The sequence below is a fragment of the Mobula birostris genome, chromosome X (assembly GCF_030028105.1).
Source record: "Mobula birostris isolate sMobBir1 chromosome X, sMobBir1.hap1, whole genome shotgun sequence".
NCBI lineage: Eukaryota > Metazoa > Chordata > Chondrichthyes > Myliobatiformes > Myliobatidae > Mobula > Mobula birostris.
The window spans coordinates 30,182,533-30,201,159 of record NC_092402.1 but is presented as its reverse complement, the minus strand read 5'-3'; the positions used below and the strand labels follow the sequence as shown (position 1 = coordinate 30,201,159).

Genomic DNA, 18,627 nt, shown 5'->3' with positions numbered 1-18,627 from the left:
AACTTTTTCTTGCAACTGTTACTCAATGTAACAAACTAACTTTAACTATCCTGTAACATGCATAACAGGCACTGTTTTATGGTCCCATTAAGACAAAAAGTGCCCAGATAACAGGGAATTATAATCAGCTATGAGCCAAGAAAGCCATGATTGCAAAGAACAAACATGTCAGTAAATTGGAACTTGAAGAGGGGTTTGCAAAAAGCTAAGAAACAGAAGTTGTCACATAGCTCCTGGAGCTCATTCCATTTGTTGAGGAAAAAAATGGCTGATCTCAACTGACGGAAGGTCCTAGACTGGGAACATTTAAATATTCCAATTTCCACAGATACTTCCTGACCTAATGAGTATTCCTAGCATTTCTATTTTGCATCTGCAGTTGTTCTGATTTTCATTTACTCTCAAGTCTGTTCACTTTCATGTACGATTCACATATCTCCTCTGCTCCCCTGAATTCCATATTAAGGCAGATAGACAAGTGACTCAGAATCACAAAGGAGAAGATTTAATTAGCTGAAATCACAGCTGTGACCTACAGGATTAATAATTTCACAGGGTGTGAGGACCTTGGAAGAGGTCTGGTGGATTCCTACACCGAAATAGGTTACAGTAAAAGAGACCGGCAAGACCACAGGTGGGTTTATGCACAACTACAAGATCACTGAACTGGAGGCACAGTAGGACCAATCTGCACTGCACAGCTTACTGCAGTGAAACAAATGAATGGTGTACATATAATGATGTTACAGCACTGGAATAGTGTTATGCATCATCTAATGATTATTTCTGTATGTAGATAAGGCAGAATTTACCCCTGAAAAGACATTGCAAAAGAAAAATCACCTCAGGAGTCTGTTAATGGTTTCAGAGCTGGTGGCATTTGATAGTCTTTTTCCTACACTATAATTTATACTGCAGATTTTGCCTACACAGGATATCCAACAGTCCAAAATCCAAAACATCCTGCTAATGAACTGGTATTAGTCATACAGGAAACTGCAGGGTAGCTATTATAATCCCTGCTACAGTTGGAACATAAAGCAGATCCACATCCTCTGTGTTAAGATAGGTTTTACAGAGCCTGGGGCTGCCAGTATTTCTGTGCAACAATAATTTAAGAATATTTGATCTTTTGATGGGGGCAAAAGAAAGCAGGACGGTAGCAGCAGCCTGCAGCAGTTCCCAAAACCCACAGCAGTTCAGAACCACCATCTTAAGGCAGAAGCCTTCAAAACACTTTTGCAGGCTGTGCACAGCAATCAGATTGGCATCACCAGAGCAAAACTATATGGTGCAAGTCACCAAACAGGACTTTCAAAAATATGTCAAGTTAAGCGGGCATATAAAAAAAATACATGCAGCAGATGTCAGAACAATAGACAGGCAGTTGCTGATGAATTAAAAATAATTCCTGGTGTACAAATGGTTTATCTGGCAATGTGGTGTATCAGGTTTCCTATTTTGATGTTGATTGCTATGATGAATGCCTCAGCTTATTACTTGCTCAAGGGGCAAGTTTAAGTTTGAAGTTAGTTGGTCATAAATAGCTCACTGTTGTTTGACAGCACACAATTTCCAATTGATAGGATTGGAACCTATTGTGTGACTGAAAAGGATAAAAGTGACCTCTTAATTTAACCCAATAATCACTGAGCACATCTTACCTCCACCAAGTGATTGTCTGGACCGTAAAGGTCTTTATCCAATTCGATGACTAAACTCTTGAAAAAGGATGAAAACTTCCTCTTCACTTTTCCAGGCTGGAAAGAAAGGTAATTGCAGAATCAGTGAAAGGCACTCCCCCTCATAAATGGGCCCACTACTCAGGAGGTGATGAAACCTGCTACTAAGCTTCAACAGACCGTTCTTGATGAACCAGCACTAATTGGATTCAGGTACTTTGCTTGTTTTTGCACCTTGCCTGGCACTGCACCAGATATCTAGGATGTTGGTTTATAGGTGCAACAGTTTATCAAGGCGGCGAATGGAATGACGACCTTCATTGCTAGATGGATTGAGCTTAGGAGCAGGGAAGATATAGTGGCTTTGAAGGCAGTACAGAGGAGGTCCATCACAGTGAAATTCAGAAAAATGACAGGGAATCTTATAGAAAAACAAAATCATGAAAAGGGTAGATTAAGCTAGAGGCAGGAAAGTTGTTTCCATTAGTAAGTGAGACGAGAACTAGGGGACATAACCTCATGATTCGGGGGAATAGACTTAGAATGGAGATGAGGAAAAACTGCTTTTCCTAGAGCATAGTGAATCTATGGAATTCTCTGCTGCCCAGGGAAGCTGTAAACATATTTTTCAACACAGTTTAATAGAATTTTGCATAGCAGGGGAATTAAAGGTTATGGGGACAAGGCAAGTAGATGGAGCCGAGTCCATGACCAGATCAGGCACTTTGTTATTGAATGTTTGAGCAAGATCAACAGGCCAGGTAGAACTCTCCCTCTAATTTCTTATTATGTTCTTAGGACACTTGATTGCAAATTGTGGTTTCTGCTGCCATATCACTCAAGTACAAATGAACACTTTCCACTTCCAGGTCATTTTGCATCACTCTACAAATTGAAGAGACATTCTTTGGCATCATACACATATGCATCAGGGACCTACCGGATGATGTCATTTCCTGGGTTGCACTCCTTTTGGAGAACTGTTGGGGAACTTGGATCAAGTTGTCTTGAGGACACCTGTGTTTGGACAGACCTGGAACAGAATAGCTGTAGCAGGGCAGTCCCAGATAAGGATGCCTGCCAGATAAGCAGATGCCTTCATCCTCAGCTAACTGTGCCCCCAACCCTGCCCAGATTCCCACATGTCCTGTCATTTGTCTCCTCCACTGAAAAAAAAAATCCCAGTCATACACCTGCCAATCTATTTGGCCATATGCCTCACTTCCAACAATGCCAGTGCAGACCCCAGCCACCAACCCAAGCTAAAATTTCTATGCATTTCTTTAAAATGCTCTAAGGTCAAAGTACATTTATTATCAAAGTATGTATATTATATATGACCTGAGATTCATCTCCCAACAGGCGCCAAAAAACAAAAAAAATCCAATAGAACTCATTAAAAAAGACCATAAGATATAAGAGCTGAAGTAGGCTAATTGGCCCATCAAGTCTGCTCCACCATTCAATCATGGGCTGATCCAATTCTTCCAGTCATCCACACTCCCCTGCCTTCTCCCCATACCCTTTGATGCCCTGGCTAATCAAGAACCTATCTATCTCTGCCTCAAATACACCCAATGACTTGGCTTCCAGAGCCACTCATGGCAACAAATTCCACAGATTTACCATCCTCTGACTAAAGTAATTTCTCTCCATCTCAGTTCTAAATGGACGTCCTTCAATCCTGAAGTCATGCCCTCTTGTCCGAGAATCCCCTACCATGGGAAATAACTTTGCCATATCTAATCAGTTCAGGCCTTTTAACATTCGGAATGTTACTATGAGATCCCCCCCTCATTCTCCTGAACTCCAGGGAATACAGTCCAAGAGCTGCTAGATGTTCTTCATATGGTAACCCTTTCATTCCTGGAATCATTCTCGTGAATCTTCTCTGAACACTCTCCAATGTCAGTATATCCTTTCTAAAATAAGGAGCCCAAAACTGTACACAATACTCCAAGCGTGGTCTCACGAGTGCCTTACAGAGCCTCGACATCACATCCCTGCTCTTATATTCTATACCTCTAGAAATGAACGCCAACATCGCATTCACCTTCTTCACAACAGACTCAACCTGGAGATTAACCTTTAGGATATCTTGCACAAGGACTCCCAAGTCCCTTTGCATCTCTGCATTTTGAATTCTCTCTCCATCTAAATAGTAGTCTACCCGTTTATTTCTACCACCAAAGTGCATGACCACACAATTTCCAACATTGTATTTCATTTGTCACTTCTTTGCCCATTCCCCTAAACTATCTAAGTCCCTCTGCAGGCTCTCTGTTTCCTCAGCACTACCTGCTCCTCCACCTATCTTTGTATCATCGGCAAATTTAGCCACAAATCCATTAATTCCATAGTCCAAATCATTGACATACATCGTAAAAAGCAGCGGTCCCAACACGAACCCCTGTGGGACTCCACTGGTAACTGGCAGCCAGCCAGAATAGGATCCCTTTATTCCCACTCTGTTTTCTGCCAAACAGCCAACGCTCCACCCATGCTAGTAACTTCCCTGTGATTTCATAGGCTCTTATCTTGCTAATCAGCCTCACGTGCGGCACCTTGTCAAAAGCCTTCTGAAAATCCAAATACACCACGTCTACTGCATCTCCTTTGTCTACCTGCTTGTAATTTCCTCAAAGAATTGCTGTAGGTTTGTCAGGTAGGATTTTCCTTTCAGGAAACCATGCCTATCTTGTCATGTGCCTCCAGGTACTCTGTAATCCCATCCCTAACAATTGATTCCAACAACTTCCCAACCATTGATGTCAGGCTAGCAGGTCTATAGTTTCCTTTCTGCTGCCTCCCACCCTTCTTAAATAGTGGTGTAACATTTGCAATTTTCCAGTCATCCGGTACAATGCCAGAATCTATCGATTCTTGAAAATCATCGTTAATGCCTCCGCAATCTCTCCAGCTACTTCCTTCAGAACCCGAGGGTGCATTCCATCAGCTCCAGGAGATTTATCTACACTCAGACCATTAAGCTTCCTGAGCACTTTCCTTACCTTCCTAATGACCTTCCTGGTTTCCTTCTGCAAGTTTTTAAAAGCTTCCCAATCCTCTATCTTCCCACTAGCTTTGGCTTCCTTGTATGCCCTCTTTTGCTTTTACTTTGGCTCTGACTTGATTTGTCAGCCATGGTAGTGTCCTCCTTCCATTCGAAAATTACTTCTTATTTGGGATATATCTGTCTTGCACTTCCCTCATTTTTCGCAAGTAAACTGCATATTTAATTGTATGATTTTTGAAGATTTGCTAATGGCCATAAATTGTAAGGTCAAAACTGAGAATTATAGCTGTGAGAGAAAGTCAGATAAATGTAGAACAGTACGGCACAGAAACTGGGCTGTTGGCTCACAATGTCATGCCAAACTACTTAAGCTAATACTGCCTCACCCCTTCTGCCTGCACATAGTCAATATCCCTCCATTCTCATGTGCTTATCTAAGCTATAGCTGTTTTTTGTCAAAGAGTCTTTACTGACAACTTACAAAATTATGAGGGGCCCAGTTTGTGGAAAGAGAACTAATTTTCCTAAGTTGTGGAATCAAAAACAAGACAGAGTTAATGTAAATGGTTGAACAGCTAGTGGAATAACTTTTTCACCAAGAGGGTGGATGGGGTCTGGAGCTTATGGCTTGCAAAGACAAGAGAGGCAAAAGCCCTCACACTTAATTATTCCTTGGCTGTGTATTTGAGAACAGCGACCCAGAGCAGGAAGGTGGAAGAAGGGTGTGTACTGTTATTTTGATCAGCACAGACAATAATGGCCAGAACAACTTCTGTTTGTAAATTCTGCATAATCCCTTACATTCTCTCAGCAGATCTATCTTCCCTCTGATAAGACTGTTGATACCATCTCTGTGACACATTAACTTGTGTCACTTGGATCATATATTATGGTTTATTATTATTCAGAGTTACAGCATAGTAACAGGTCCTTCTGGCCCAATGAGACACAATTACACCCATGTGACCAATTAACCTACTAACCTGTACATTTCTGGACTGTGGGAGGAAACTGGAGCACCCGGAGAAAGCCCACGTCATTACGGGGAGAATGTACAAACTCCTTACAGACAGCAATGGGAACTGAACGCGGGTGAGCAACACTGTAAAGTGTTGCATTAACCACTGCAAAGTGTTACACTACCATGCCACATTATGTTTTTAATTTATGTACGTCAAATAACATTATAAATATTAATTAACCTTGAATGCCTAGATACAAAAGAGTACTATAGTACAACTCTCTCCACTAACTCTCTTCTCAAGTAATCATTCCTCATATTTTTCGGAAGCAAGTTTATTTGTTTTGTCACTGCCTTGTGTTTGCCTTTGCCAAAGATAAAATAAAAGGGACACAAGGTATGCCAAATCCAACTTACATCATCAAGTAGTTTTCCTTCCACACGAAGCTCCCACGATGCAACTGTTTCTCCCTCTTCACCTTCAGACTTGGCCGGGGTGAAAGTGTTCGAGATGTAGATCCTTAGTTTGCGCTTTTGCTGAAATGAAGAAAATATCAAGTAGTTCATAGGCTTTCCATACAGGGACGCCTGTGTATCAGCATCCATTCATCAGTTAATCCCAGTGTGCAGCCTTCAAATATTTTCTTTCAATCTCCTCCATTTGCAGGTTACTGCTTAACCCTTCAAGTCAGAGACCAAAAGAATGCACTATACAGCTGAAAGGTCATCCAGAACTGCCAGATGACCTGAGCCACACAAGTCAGGAGATAACATGCCCCTCTAAAACAGAAGCTTGTTCCTTTAACAAAATTGACAACAGAATAAGGTCAGATCTTATGATAAATTATACCTTCATTTTTGATTACTAAATTCAAAACAGGATCAGGTTCTTTGTCATCTGAATATTAATTCGTATGAGATATTTAATTCGTATGTTCCTGAAAATGTTAGGCATGATTGATTATTAATTGCAAAACACCAGGATGCTTTTGGCTAAATACTTCCAGGCAAGATGTTGCAACCACTTGATGGCCTTCTATCCACCATCCAAGGAGCAGCTCTGCAGACCTAACCTCTTACACCATGGAGAAAAGAGGCAAACATCAAACCTCAACCTTAATGGTTATCCAAGTTCAAATCCCAATGGAAAGGAGACTGGTCTTAAAGACTGTATTTTGTGGAAAGATTTCCACCCAGCATCACTTAAATGCGTTAAAATGACCAGCAGAAAGATTGTGGCTTTGATTTGTAGCCTGTTTCACTGAATGGTATTGAATGACTGAGGGACACTGATGAAGGAAAGTGAGGTTTTAGAAAAGAGAATGACATTTTGCAGACTATGAAATAACAAGAAAATAGCTTAAATGCAAACCCTACCCCCAACCCACCAGTCCCTGGTATACATTAATTGTGCTTTCTGAAAGTTGTACCATTAAGGGCTTTTTCATGGACTCCTGAATCTCCAGGCGTTTCCTCATAATAGTTTGATCCAATTTGCGCTCAAAAGCTAAGAGATCCATATAAGCTTGGGATTCAGGAACAAGCTCTCTGATCTGAAAATTAAAAAGGTAACAAAACATCAAGTCAGCTCTGGACTTACTAAGGAGGAACTCTACTACAGTAACCTCTGTTGTGTTGTCCATGAAGCATTTAGTTTGCTGTAGTCACACAACACTACACTGTCACGTCTGATTTCAGCAAGATGTAAAAGCGAATGCATGAAAACTTTCTACAATATTCACTTGATATCCTTAAAACACTTCTTGATGATCTTACTGCATTTCTTCCAACCTTCAGGTAGGGATCATAACCATAATTCTTTCAAATAGCAATAGCATTTTAGATTTCTGAATAAAGACACAAAGGTAATGATAGAACAAAACTATTAGATCACATCACATCAGCATGCTCCATATTGAAAAGATGCTAAAGTCAATGTAAAATGCAGATTCAGAGACTGGGGATGAGATACTGAAGACTATTTCAACTCAAACACATTAGATGAAGAGTAGATTTAGTAAAGACAATTAAAATTTGTAAAGGGCTTTGATGCGGTGAATACAGAAAGAGCACTTCCTTTGGTTGATGAAGGAGAGGTGAAAATACAGAAGAAAACCCAGGCTTGTTTTCTTTAGGAAAGGTATCTGTTTATAAAAGGCAAATGGCCGTATAAATCGCTTCCATAGGTAGTTAAGTTTCACAATCACTATGGGACATTTGTTAACTTTAGTGAAAAAAAAAACAGGCAGAACTATAAAGCACTTCATACTTAGATTTAATTTCTCAAAATTTAAAGTAGAAAATCCTAGGTAGGTAAATGACACCAGGCATATTAACGGAATATTAATTGCAAGAATATGTCAAGTGCGCATCCGGCCGATTGATTGCGCGGTGAGTCAACTGGGCCTCCAACGTGCAGAAGGCCCTCTCTTTTTGCGCAGGCTTTTGAGTGCTCATTTTTTGTGTCTTGGCAGCCCGGATCGTTGCTCCCTCACTGTAAATTGGCCAGCGTATACCGTGGTTAACACGATTCAGTAAAACTGTTTAATGATACTACTCCGTTGCCATTTTTGCTCTGCGCATACATAATATTAACCAATGTGGTACAAGCCCATGGCCATTATGATACAGGATGCGGAACGACCCAGTTGGATTACTGTCAAGCAGTCGGCACTGAAATAATTGGAAAGCTGGAACATGCTTTGCAGTGAGATCAGTTAGTCTATTTGTAAGCTGGGGATTGTGGGGTGCACAGAACATTCTTCTGGTTAAACATTTTGCACCCTTATCAATAACGAAGCAAATCTAAAAAAGCCAACAAAAATCAACACTTGCCCTTTGTGGTAGAATTTTGTCAGCCATCTTTCGTCTCTTCACACTGCAGGTAATAAAGGACGTTGTTAGATGTCAACACTAATTGAAGATTAACTGCATGCTCTTTAAACATCAACTTAACATGAACACATGTTGGTTATAAGTAATGCTGGGCCCTTATTTGCGTAAACTTTTGTGTGTTCATAAATAATTAATTTAGATTAGGGACCTGCTATTCTTGCTTATTTTTATGATCAGTTGCAAAACTCACTATTCTTTGAACTATCAAGCAACTCCTCTGCTCTGCCCATGGAAACTATGTCCTGTTTAAAAAGTGGGTGGAGATTTTGTTGAAACATTCTCTACCCATTTCCTATTGCTGAAACAATAGTTAATCATAAATGGAAAATCCAAACCTACATGTTAACATGATGCTTGACATGGTGGACATCATGATACCTTGTTTTCTTTTATGCTTTCTGTCAAGAGTCAATCGACTGCAATCAAGAACCTTACCAGTTACGTGTCCCATCCATGCTAGTCTAGTCCAGTACAGAACAGTCAGCCCACTAACCTACTGGAGCTCTTTGAGCATTTTATTCACTAATCTCTTCATCTGCCTCACCCCCCACCCCACCGCCACAGCCCCATCTTTAAATTTCTCTTTAAAATTAGTCCTCCAACTGCATTCAGCACTGGCCCAAGCTCCAACCAGTGGCTTCTGAAGCCCTTCGCTTCCACCCAGAGAACTATTTTCCTTTTCCATTTAGGCCATTTGGAAATGGCCCTTTTAACTTGAAGCACATCAAAAGCAATGGATTTGGTTTTCTATAAGTAATCGGTCACTTTATATCCTGCACAGTAAGGCTTTTGGCTCCACTGACCTGGAGCTCTGTTCAACTACCATAAAAACCAATGGACAAGTTTATGTTCAACTCATACTCAGTTGGGGACTTCAATTTAGCAAAATACATTTAGCTTCTTTCCAGCAAGCTCTGAATTGATCGTTTAAAAAAAAAATCAAGCTTTAAAATCATTCCAAGACTAATGCCCTGTGTCACGTTTTATAATTTTGTTTTAGTAATTTGAACATACATGAAATATTAATGTTAATAGGGTTGATAGGGTCGTAAAGAGAGCTTTTGGTACATTGGCCTTTATTAATCAAAGTTTTGAGTATAAGAGCTGGAATGTTATGATGAGGTTGTATAAGGCATTGGTGAGGCCGAATCTGGAGTATTGTGTTCAGTTTTGGTCACCAAATTGCAGGAAGGATATAAATAAGGTTGAAAGAGTGCAGAGAAGGTTTACAAGGATGTTGCCGGGACTTGAGAAACTCAGTTACAGAGAAAGGTTGAATAGGTTAGGACTTTATTCCCTGGAGCGTAGAAGAATGAGGGGAGATTTGATAGAGGTATATAAAATTATGATGGGTACAGATAGAGTGAATGCAAGCAGGCTTTTTCCACTGAGGCAAGGGGAGAAAAAAAACCAGAGGACATGGGTTAAGGGTGAGGGGGGAAAAGTTTAAAGGGAACATTGGGGGGGGGGCTTCTTCACACAGAGAGTGGTGGGAGTGTGGAATGAGCTGCCAGGCGAGGTGGTAAATGCGGGTTCTTTTTTAACATTTAAGAATAAATTGGACAGATACATGGATGGGAGGTGTATGGAGGGATATGGTCTGTGTGCAGGTCAGTGGGACTAGGCAGAAAATGGTTCGGCACAGCCAAGAAGGGCCAAAAGGCCTGTTTCTGTGCTGTAGTTTCTATGGTTAACAAGGAGAGGCTTGATAGAATTTATGGTATTAGCCACACCTATGTTATGTGGTTCCTTATCCTCTATTTTCAGTCCTTAAAATTATACTGAAAATCCACTTATACACTAGTTTAATGGTGATTCCAATTTCTACGTAGAGTCATAGAAAGATCTACTGACTAATTTTGAGCACAAGAAAGGGCTGTGAGTAGTGACTGCGTGGGTTTCCTCCGAGTGCTCCGCTTTCCTCCCACAGTCCAAAGACGTACCGGTTGATAGGTAAATAGTCATTGTGAATAGTCCTATGGTTGGGCTAGGGTTAAATTGGGGGTTGCTGAGCGGCGTGGCTCAAAAGACCAGAAGGGTCTGCTCACACTGTTTCTCAATAAATAAAATAGTTCCAAACCTGCAATGTCAGGGTATGGTATAGCACATTCTAATGGGATCAATCTCATAGCAAAATGAACAGAGGCACAATAAGAAAGCTGTGAGTTAACTGGTTGTTTAAAAATATGAAACCACACAAATAAAAGAAATACTTCAGTTGATCATAGTATATAAAAAAATGCTGGTAACTTATTCCATGGCAGATAGGTTTTATCTGCCAAGGATGGTTCCAAGCCTGGCTGCGAAAAGAGGAGGGTTGGGCATGGGTCTAGCAACCCCATCCCATAAACACCCAGCGCTACAGAAACACCAACAGAAGCTCCAATGACCTCATCCGTGGGTGAGGAAGGATTCTTCGTCAAAAAGACGTATGAAGTCGTGTGGTGAAAGCTGCAAGTCCATGGAAGCCACAAGTCTGATCATCCTTCTATCATCCAGGACCACAACCAGTGGAACATGGAATGTAGGGACCATATACGAAAGTGAACACATGGCAATGCGACCTTGAAGCTGACACCAAGAAGAATGGCTATACGTGGGGATGACTTGAAAGACTGGCTCAGCACAGAGGACTCTGGCTAGCTTCCAACAGCAGCTTATGCCCCATTAGGACCGATGGGCTTAAGTAATGAATTAATAGCATTCAATTTCGATGACTCTATTATATCAAAGATGTGGAGGCTTTGGGAAGAGTGCAGAACAGGTTCACCAGAACGTTACCTGGATAAGAGGGCATATGCTAAGCAGAGACGCTGGGTTGTTTTTGTTGTTGCAGAAGCCATGAGGAGACCGGACAAGTTTATAAGATTAGGAAAAGCATGGATAGAGTAGATGGCTGCTATCTTTCTCACCGGGGTCATAATATACTAAAGAGAACAAGTTCAAAGTACATGTGTGGGCAAGTTTTCTTTTTAAAAGCAGAATTTAGGGACCTGAAATGCCGAGCTGGGGATGATAGAAAAGACAAATATGATAATCATTTAAGAGTCTCTCAAACAGGCACATAAATGTGTGGAGAATGGAGGGCTATGGACATTGTATAGTAGAAGGGATTAGTTTATCTAAGCATTTACTTTCTAGCTTAATTAATTTAGCATAACATTGTGGGCTATTGGTCATATTAACCAACCTGCAAGATCGACGTTTACTTCTTACGTCACTACATTTGCTGAAAAATGGCATCATAAATTGATCTCACAGTAGATAGCTTCTCCAAAGATGAAGCATTGGGTTCACCAAGTAGCAAGTTACAAGTTGCATCAATGGCAGATCTTCTACTGCTTGACGAAGACAGCACTCACAGAATGGCAGAATCCCAAAATTTGGGGGGGGGGGGGTGGAGTTGGTGGAAGAAACAATGGTTCCAACAGAGTTGCATTAGGACAATTCTTACAAGGTGATTAGGGTACCACTCCTATGTATAACAGCGAGCAAAATGCCAGTGTATATATATATATAGTAGATTTGCTATTTATGGTCCTGGAAACACCTCCTTCATTTTTCCTGTGGCCACAATTTTTTTTAAGTCAAGCAAATATCATCACCAGTGATGGTCCACCTTTCACCCTTTCACTCAGCATCAGCACAGCCCCCTTAGCAGGGCAAGGCATGCAGCAAAAGAACATGGTCAGCTTTGTGCATTGGGCAGAGAAAAAGTTTGGCAAACACCCCCCCCCCCCCCCCACCAAGGAAATCACAGTAACTTGCTCCTTTGCTTCTAGATTTGGTGGGGCGCTTATTCAGTGCTTAGGCTTTCTTTGTCTTGACCATTTTTAAAAAAATTAATTTTGTCCTTTCCCTCTGCGGGCACTGACCCTTCCCATGAGCAGAGTTTCAAGTATCTGGGTTGCTCCCTCAGTTAACTGTGTGCTAGTATATGTAGTTTAAATGAATACAAGTCTTAACACTATGTATCAGCAGGATACGTAGATCCAGAGGGCTTCATGCCACATGTGTATATCCTGCAAGGACTGCTGGACACAAGTCAGGGATGTACATCGTTGCCAGTTTTCTCTTCCCTCACTCATAAATGCTGAGGCCAATTGTGGCAGCCAATTCTGAGATCAGAGACCTTAGCAGAGACATGGCAATGAAGTTAAAACCTTCTTGGTAGGTGTGATTCATCGAGGCACTAGGTAAATTCAAAAGGCAACTGGAAAATCTGGCAGCCTTCTCTGCAAGGACTGAATAAAGGTTTAGTGTTCCATACGTGGGGACCATGCCCCTGTGCCAGCATCTTACCCTCTCCCTCGGTTCTGCATCATCTGTGGAGGCTGCTGTGCGAGCATACGCTTACGAAACGGGTCCATCATCGGCTGCGGAATTCCTGGTCGCACGGCCGTGCTCCCCATGAAGGATGGGCCAGAGGGCATGCCCATCTGCATTCCTGGCATTCCCATGCGAGATCCTAGTGGCATCCCTGGGCGCTGAGGGTGCAGGAGAAAGGAATAGTGAAACTACACATGAGCTGTCAAAAATTAATAAATACCAACTCCAGTAGAATGCTTCTTTACCAATGTGTTTAATAAAAGTGAAAGCAAAGCTTTCTCTCTTCACACTCTTCCTATTCTGACAATTAATCAACTAGTGGCTTTACAAACCACTGTCAGAACTATTATCAACAAGCTCTGGAAATTTGGAGCATCAAACCCGATCCATGTGGGTAGGTTTACATTAAGTTTTTATTAAGGGTCAACAATGTACCTTTGATACTTTTTCCTGGTTTTAGTTCCTGGCAGCCACCCAGCAGTTCCACATTACTTACAATTGTGAACTATGCTTAATTAATAGTCTCGAGGCTTAAAAGCAAGAAGCTTGAAGACATCCAAATGCTTACATCTGCAGTGGACAGATCCATTTAATTTGAATCTCACTGAGTCTGTGCAGTTCTCCAAAGCAGCAGCCAGCCATAACCTCCAGTTCTGATACCCCAGCCAAAGTTTTGAGAAAAAAGAAATCTCTTTGATAGGAACATTGAACATATTACAGCAAATTTATTGTGTCACTGAGCAACTGCCAAATGAGAATTATGGCACTAGTTATATACAAGTTTAAATTGTAGCTACAAGAGCCGAATTAAAAAGGGCATTGGTTTGATACCCAATCAGAATTTCTATAGAGGGATATAAAGGACACATTTTAGAGAACTAAAGCACACATACACAGAGAGAACTCTTTGTGCCCTATAATCAGTTCTATAAATCCATCTCTATTCTAAACCCCCTACCCTTTTAATTCTTCTCTCCTGTAGACACCCCACTCCCATCCCTGTAATTGATCTCCTGTTGCCTCCTCTCCCTCCCTATAATTCACTTCTTCTGAAACTCCACTCTCCTTCTAATTCAGCTCTCCTATAAACCCTCTATTGCTTGAACCCAACTCCTTTATAGTTCCCATATCCCGATAACTTAACTCTCTAATAACTCCGTTATCCCAATAATGCACTTCCCTTGTAGGTGTATTTTACTTTCCCTATTTTCCTAAACTTCCCTAATTCAGCTCCTAGCTGTTGCTGATCTATTCTTTAGGATAGGGATGATGTTCCTCCACCGTTTCAATGGTTCCCCCAGATGCCCTCCAGAATTCAACTCAGCATCTGTAGCACAATCCACATCATGCTGCCTTATTTTTGCTCGTTTTCAATGCTCCATCTTATTGTTAGTCCCGTGATGGAAACAATTCCCAAAGAAAGCACATAACCAGTTTGGAATGTTTTACATAGTAGTCATTGATATTTTTTCAGTGCATTAAAATGCTGGCCTCAGAAGTACTGTAAATAGGAGGGCAAGAATCACTGCTACCAGATAAACAATGAGTTTTGTTCCAGATCTGAGGTCTTGATCTATAAACATTTTCCTCAAAAGGCCCAAAGGTTGCATTGATACGCAAAGTTAGCAGGCAACTCCGACAAAGGCACTTTGGCCTATAATGTAAAGGAGTTCAGAGGTTTTGTTAAACAAAAACAGAAAATGCTGGAAATACTCAGCAGGTCAGGGTGCATCTGTGGGAAGAGAAACAGAGTTAAAGTTTCAGATCGGTTTCTCTTCTCATTGATGCAGCCTAACCTGTTCAGTATTTCCAGCATCTTATTTTTTTTATTTTAGAATTCCAGCATCACTTTTTTTTGCTTTACACTAAGGTGCTGTTGTAGTTGCACAGAGTGCTGGACAGGCCATACTTGGAACACTTTACACAGATTTTGTCACTTACAAAAAAAATAGCAGCATTGAAAGCAGTCCACAAATGACTCACCAGGCTAATTCCTGGGATGGGACAGCTGTCTTACCAAGACAGACTAAACAGCTTAGGCTTGTCCTCCTTGGAGTTTAAAAGAAGTAGAATTTATACAAAAAACATAAGGTCTTAAGGAGGCTTGATGGGTAGACTTGGAAATATTTAACTAGTTTGACAGTCACAAACACAGTGACACAATTACAATGTAACGGCTAACGAAGACACCTTCAAAAGACGGAGCCTCAGGAAGGCAGCATCAATCATTAAGGACCCTGACCACCTGGGTCACACCTTTTCTCATTACTATAATCAGGGAGGAGGTACAGGAGCTTGAAGACCCACACTCAATGTTTGAGAAACAACTTTTCCCCCTCTGCCATCAGATTTCTGAACAGTCTATGAACACTACCTCTCTATTCCTCATTTGCACTATTTGATTGTAACATAGTAATTTTTCATATCTCGCACTGTACTGTTGCCACAAAACAATTTCATGACATGTGTCAGTGATAATAAACCCGATGATTCTCATTTATCTGTAAAGTTAGTCTTTGATGGACAAGAAGGGTTCCTACAGAGCACTACTCAGTCAGTGGTACATTGAAGTGGGCTGCGGACAAGGAACATTCTGACACTCCTGTTGACTTTCAAAGCTGTGATCAACTTTACACACAAAGATATGACAGAAACTTTTCATTATGTTGTTTACTGTGACAGGAATTTTATATTCCTGTAGAATGTGCCACAGGCAGGCCCAATCAATACTGTCAAAAGCCCTCTCAAACTCTACATTTTCCATTATTATTATTAGGATATTGTTTTGTGTTTCGGAGAGTAAAAATCTAGTCTGTGCATCTGCACTCTTTTCTGAGAATGTTGTTAATGAGTTTCCAATATACACCGTACCATAATTTTACACAACATTGTGTTTAGAACAAATAGCCTAACACCACAACAATTGCAATCTTTACTGGCCATTTCAGCTGTTATCATTCCTTTTCCAAAAGGTACAGGAATATATCCAGCTAACTCAGGAACAAGTGTGAACAGCTCTGGTAGTTGTCCTCACCAAATGCTTTCCCATTGTTTGTGGATTGGGCAATATTTTCATTTGTTGGGACCTGTATGTGAAATCAAGATAAGTTTCTGCCTCCTAAATGTTAATTTCATTACATGGCCCCCTGTTCAGGGATCCTTTAAAGTCACCTATCCATCTTCAACTATAGTTACTTGGTGGGCTTATTTGTGGATGCCCGTCTATAAATTCCCCCATCCCTAAAATTTAACTCCTCACTGAAAACCTGCTTCAACTCCACTCCCCTATAACCCAGTGTGGTATAATTCAGCTGTTATAACTTGCCCCTTTCATATAATTAATCTCTTCTCCAAAACCTCTATCCGTGTAATTCTGGCCCCTAAAGCATCTACTTTAAGTCAATTATTATCTCACCCTCTGACCTCATAATTCTTCTCCAAATTCTGACCCTATGAGTCAGCCTCGTAACCCCCTCACACCCTCTGACCATGTCCCCTATACCCACTTCCGTCTTATCCTACCTCACTATAAACCACCCCCACTGGAATCACTCCCACCCAGTAATATGAAGCATGTGATAGCGCTCATGTGCTCCTCTCCCGGATACAGTAACGCAGGACACGTGGGGAGCCGAGGCTTTCGGCTTTAACGACCCCCGCGGGCGGTGGGTGCAGAGGTCGGGCGCTGGGAATGCAGTCTGAGCGTCTCTGCTCTCTCGCCAGAGTTTGCGGGCCAGCGGTCGGCAGCTCCACACTGGCCCGGGCTCGCAGTGTCAACCAGCCTCACACGCGACGCTCAAACGCGGAAGTAAGGAGAAAGGCGGAAAAGAAAGGCACACACTGTAACCAGGACCGGAGGGCGGCTTTTAGGCCGAGTTTCGGTTAATTCTAGCGATAAACACAGAGAGACCTCCCCTGGGCTCGGCTCCTGTGTCAATCCCAGGGAGAGAGGGCGAGACTACACACACTTCCAAAATAAAACAACTTTAGGATACGTCCCATTTTTCTTGCACGTGCGCAAAGCAAATAGACCCCCTCCCAAAACGAAAATAAAGCTGTTAGATGCAAATTCAAACACGATGCAAATGATACTGTATTAATTTTAAACAACTTATAACATTAAATCAGCCGTCATTCGGATACAAATTAATTAAATATCTTAACATCGTCAATTCTAATACTTTTGTCGTCAGGGTATTGGGGTCGGGACGATTTTCCAGTCGATCAATGCATAAAAAATTACAGGAACACAGAGAAGTTGGAAAGTTACAGAAGTTGAAGTAGGAGGGGGTGGGGGATACTCACGGGATAAGCGCCGCCGGGACCCATCGTGCGGAAGGCTGGAGATGGCTGCTGAAGATTAAGTGGCATCCTACCACCTTGGCCCGCCACGGAATTCATTGGGTTCACCCCGAGGGCTGGATTCATGGGGCTGTCTGGGTTCATGGGGTATCCTCCGCCTACTCTTGTCGCCATTTTTTTCAAAGTATATGTAGATAAAACAAAAGACTTAATCTCACTTAGATCTGTTAACTGCCTCTGGTCCAGCTGTCATTTCACTCCACCAATATCCACAAGCCTCCGGGTCTCAGAATTTATTTCGCTCCACAAGTATCCTGTTGGCTATATTACCCTTTGGAGAAGGGGGGTAAAAAAAATCAACATTCAGCAACAGGCACAAAGGTGGTAATGTTTGGTGTCATCATTACCCATGAATCTGCTGGAGAGCAATAAGCCTCGTTCTACTGGCACTGACACATTTTCTCAACCCAACAGCGTCTCAAGATAAAGATCAGAATGTTTTTGCCAGACTTGTTTACGAAGTGCTCCGCCTCCCCGCCCACTCTTGTGGTTTTGGCAGATGGGTGGGGATTGCACAAACAGGTTAACAGGCAACTCTCAGCCTGTACGCCCTCTGTCTCTAGCGAGCAGGAGCACTCAGCCAGCAGATGTCAAGGCTGTGCTGATCCGCCGACAGACATCCCCCCTCCCGTTGCGTCAGGTAAAAGCGCTTTGCAGCTGTCAGACCGAACGCTCTGCCTTGGAAGCCACCAAGCCTAACAATACATTTACAATTTTATGCAATGTCTTTTGCATTTAAGAAGATACAGAGAGACCTTTCCATGCCCTGAACCCCAGTTATTTTATAATGCAACAAGTCCACCCGATTGACACAACCTTTTCGCTTGTTTGTACCATTTTTATCTTGATCTTGTCCGTGGCTTTAAGATGTGAGGGGCTCTTTCAAGTAATTGATTAATTTATTGATTGATCAAGATACAGCGGAGAATAGTCCCTTCTGGCCCTTCCAACTGCACTGCCCAGCAATACCCCGATTTAATTCCAGCCTAATCATGGGGCAATTTACAATCTTATACTGGTGTCCTTAACTTTTTTCACGCATGAAAGTTGTGTATACATTGTGTGAATTTAAGTTTTTGTTCTTTTATTCCTTCGGTAGGGGAGTTTAAAACTAGAGGAAATAGGTTTAATGTGAGAGCAGAGAAATTTAAAGGAGATCTGAAGTGTATATTTTTCACACAGAGTGGATTAGAATCAGGTTTATTATCACCAGCATATGTCGTGAAATTTGTTAACTTAGCAGCAGCAGCACAATGCAATACATGATAATATAGAAATAAATAAATAAGTAAATCAATTTCAGTTAGAGTATATTTATATTTTTTAAAATAGATTAAAAATAGTGCAAACAAATAATATACAAAGAAGAAGTGAGTTAATGT

At 41.5% G+C, this 18,627-nt stretch overlaps 1 protein-coding gene across 2 annotated transcripts in view; it reads right to left on the bottom strand.

Moving 5' to 3' along the window:
- The window catches only part of smarcd2 (SWI/SNF related BAF chromatin remodeling complex subunit D2), a 46,851-nt gene extending 29,135 nt beyond the window's left edge, over window positions 1–17,716 (bottom strand). The window contains exons 1-6 of one of the 2 annotated variants that reach the window (XM_072249017.1): window positions 17,189–17,716; window positions 12,857–13,041; window positions 8,495–8,537; window positions 7,090–7,212; window positions 6,077–6,196; window positions 1,665–1,760 (exon numbers count right to left, since the gene is read on the bottom strand). In XM_072249017.1, the coding sequence (XP_072105118.1) occupies window positions 1,665–1,760; window positions 6,077–6,196; window positions 7,090–7,212; window positions 8,495–8,537; window positions 12,857–13,041; window positions 17,189–17,359 (738 nt within the window). In that variant the 5' untranslated portion in view covers window positions 17,360–17,716. The remainder of the gene's footprint in view (window positions 1–1,664; window positions 1,761–6,076; window positions 6,197–7,089; window positions 7,213–8,494; window positions 8,538–12,856; window positions 13,042–17,188) is intronic. The other variant, XM_072249015.1, reaches the window with a different exon arrangement.
- Between the last annotated feature and the right edge of the window lie 911 nt (window positions 17,717–18,627).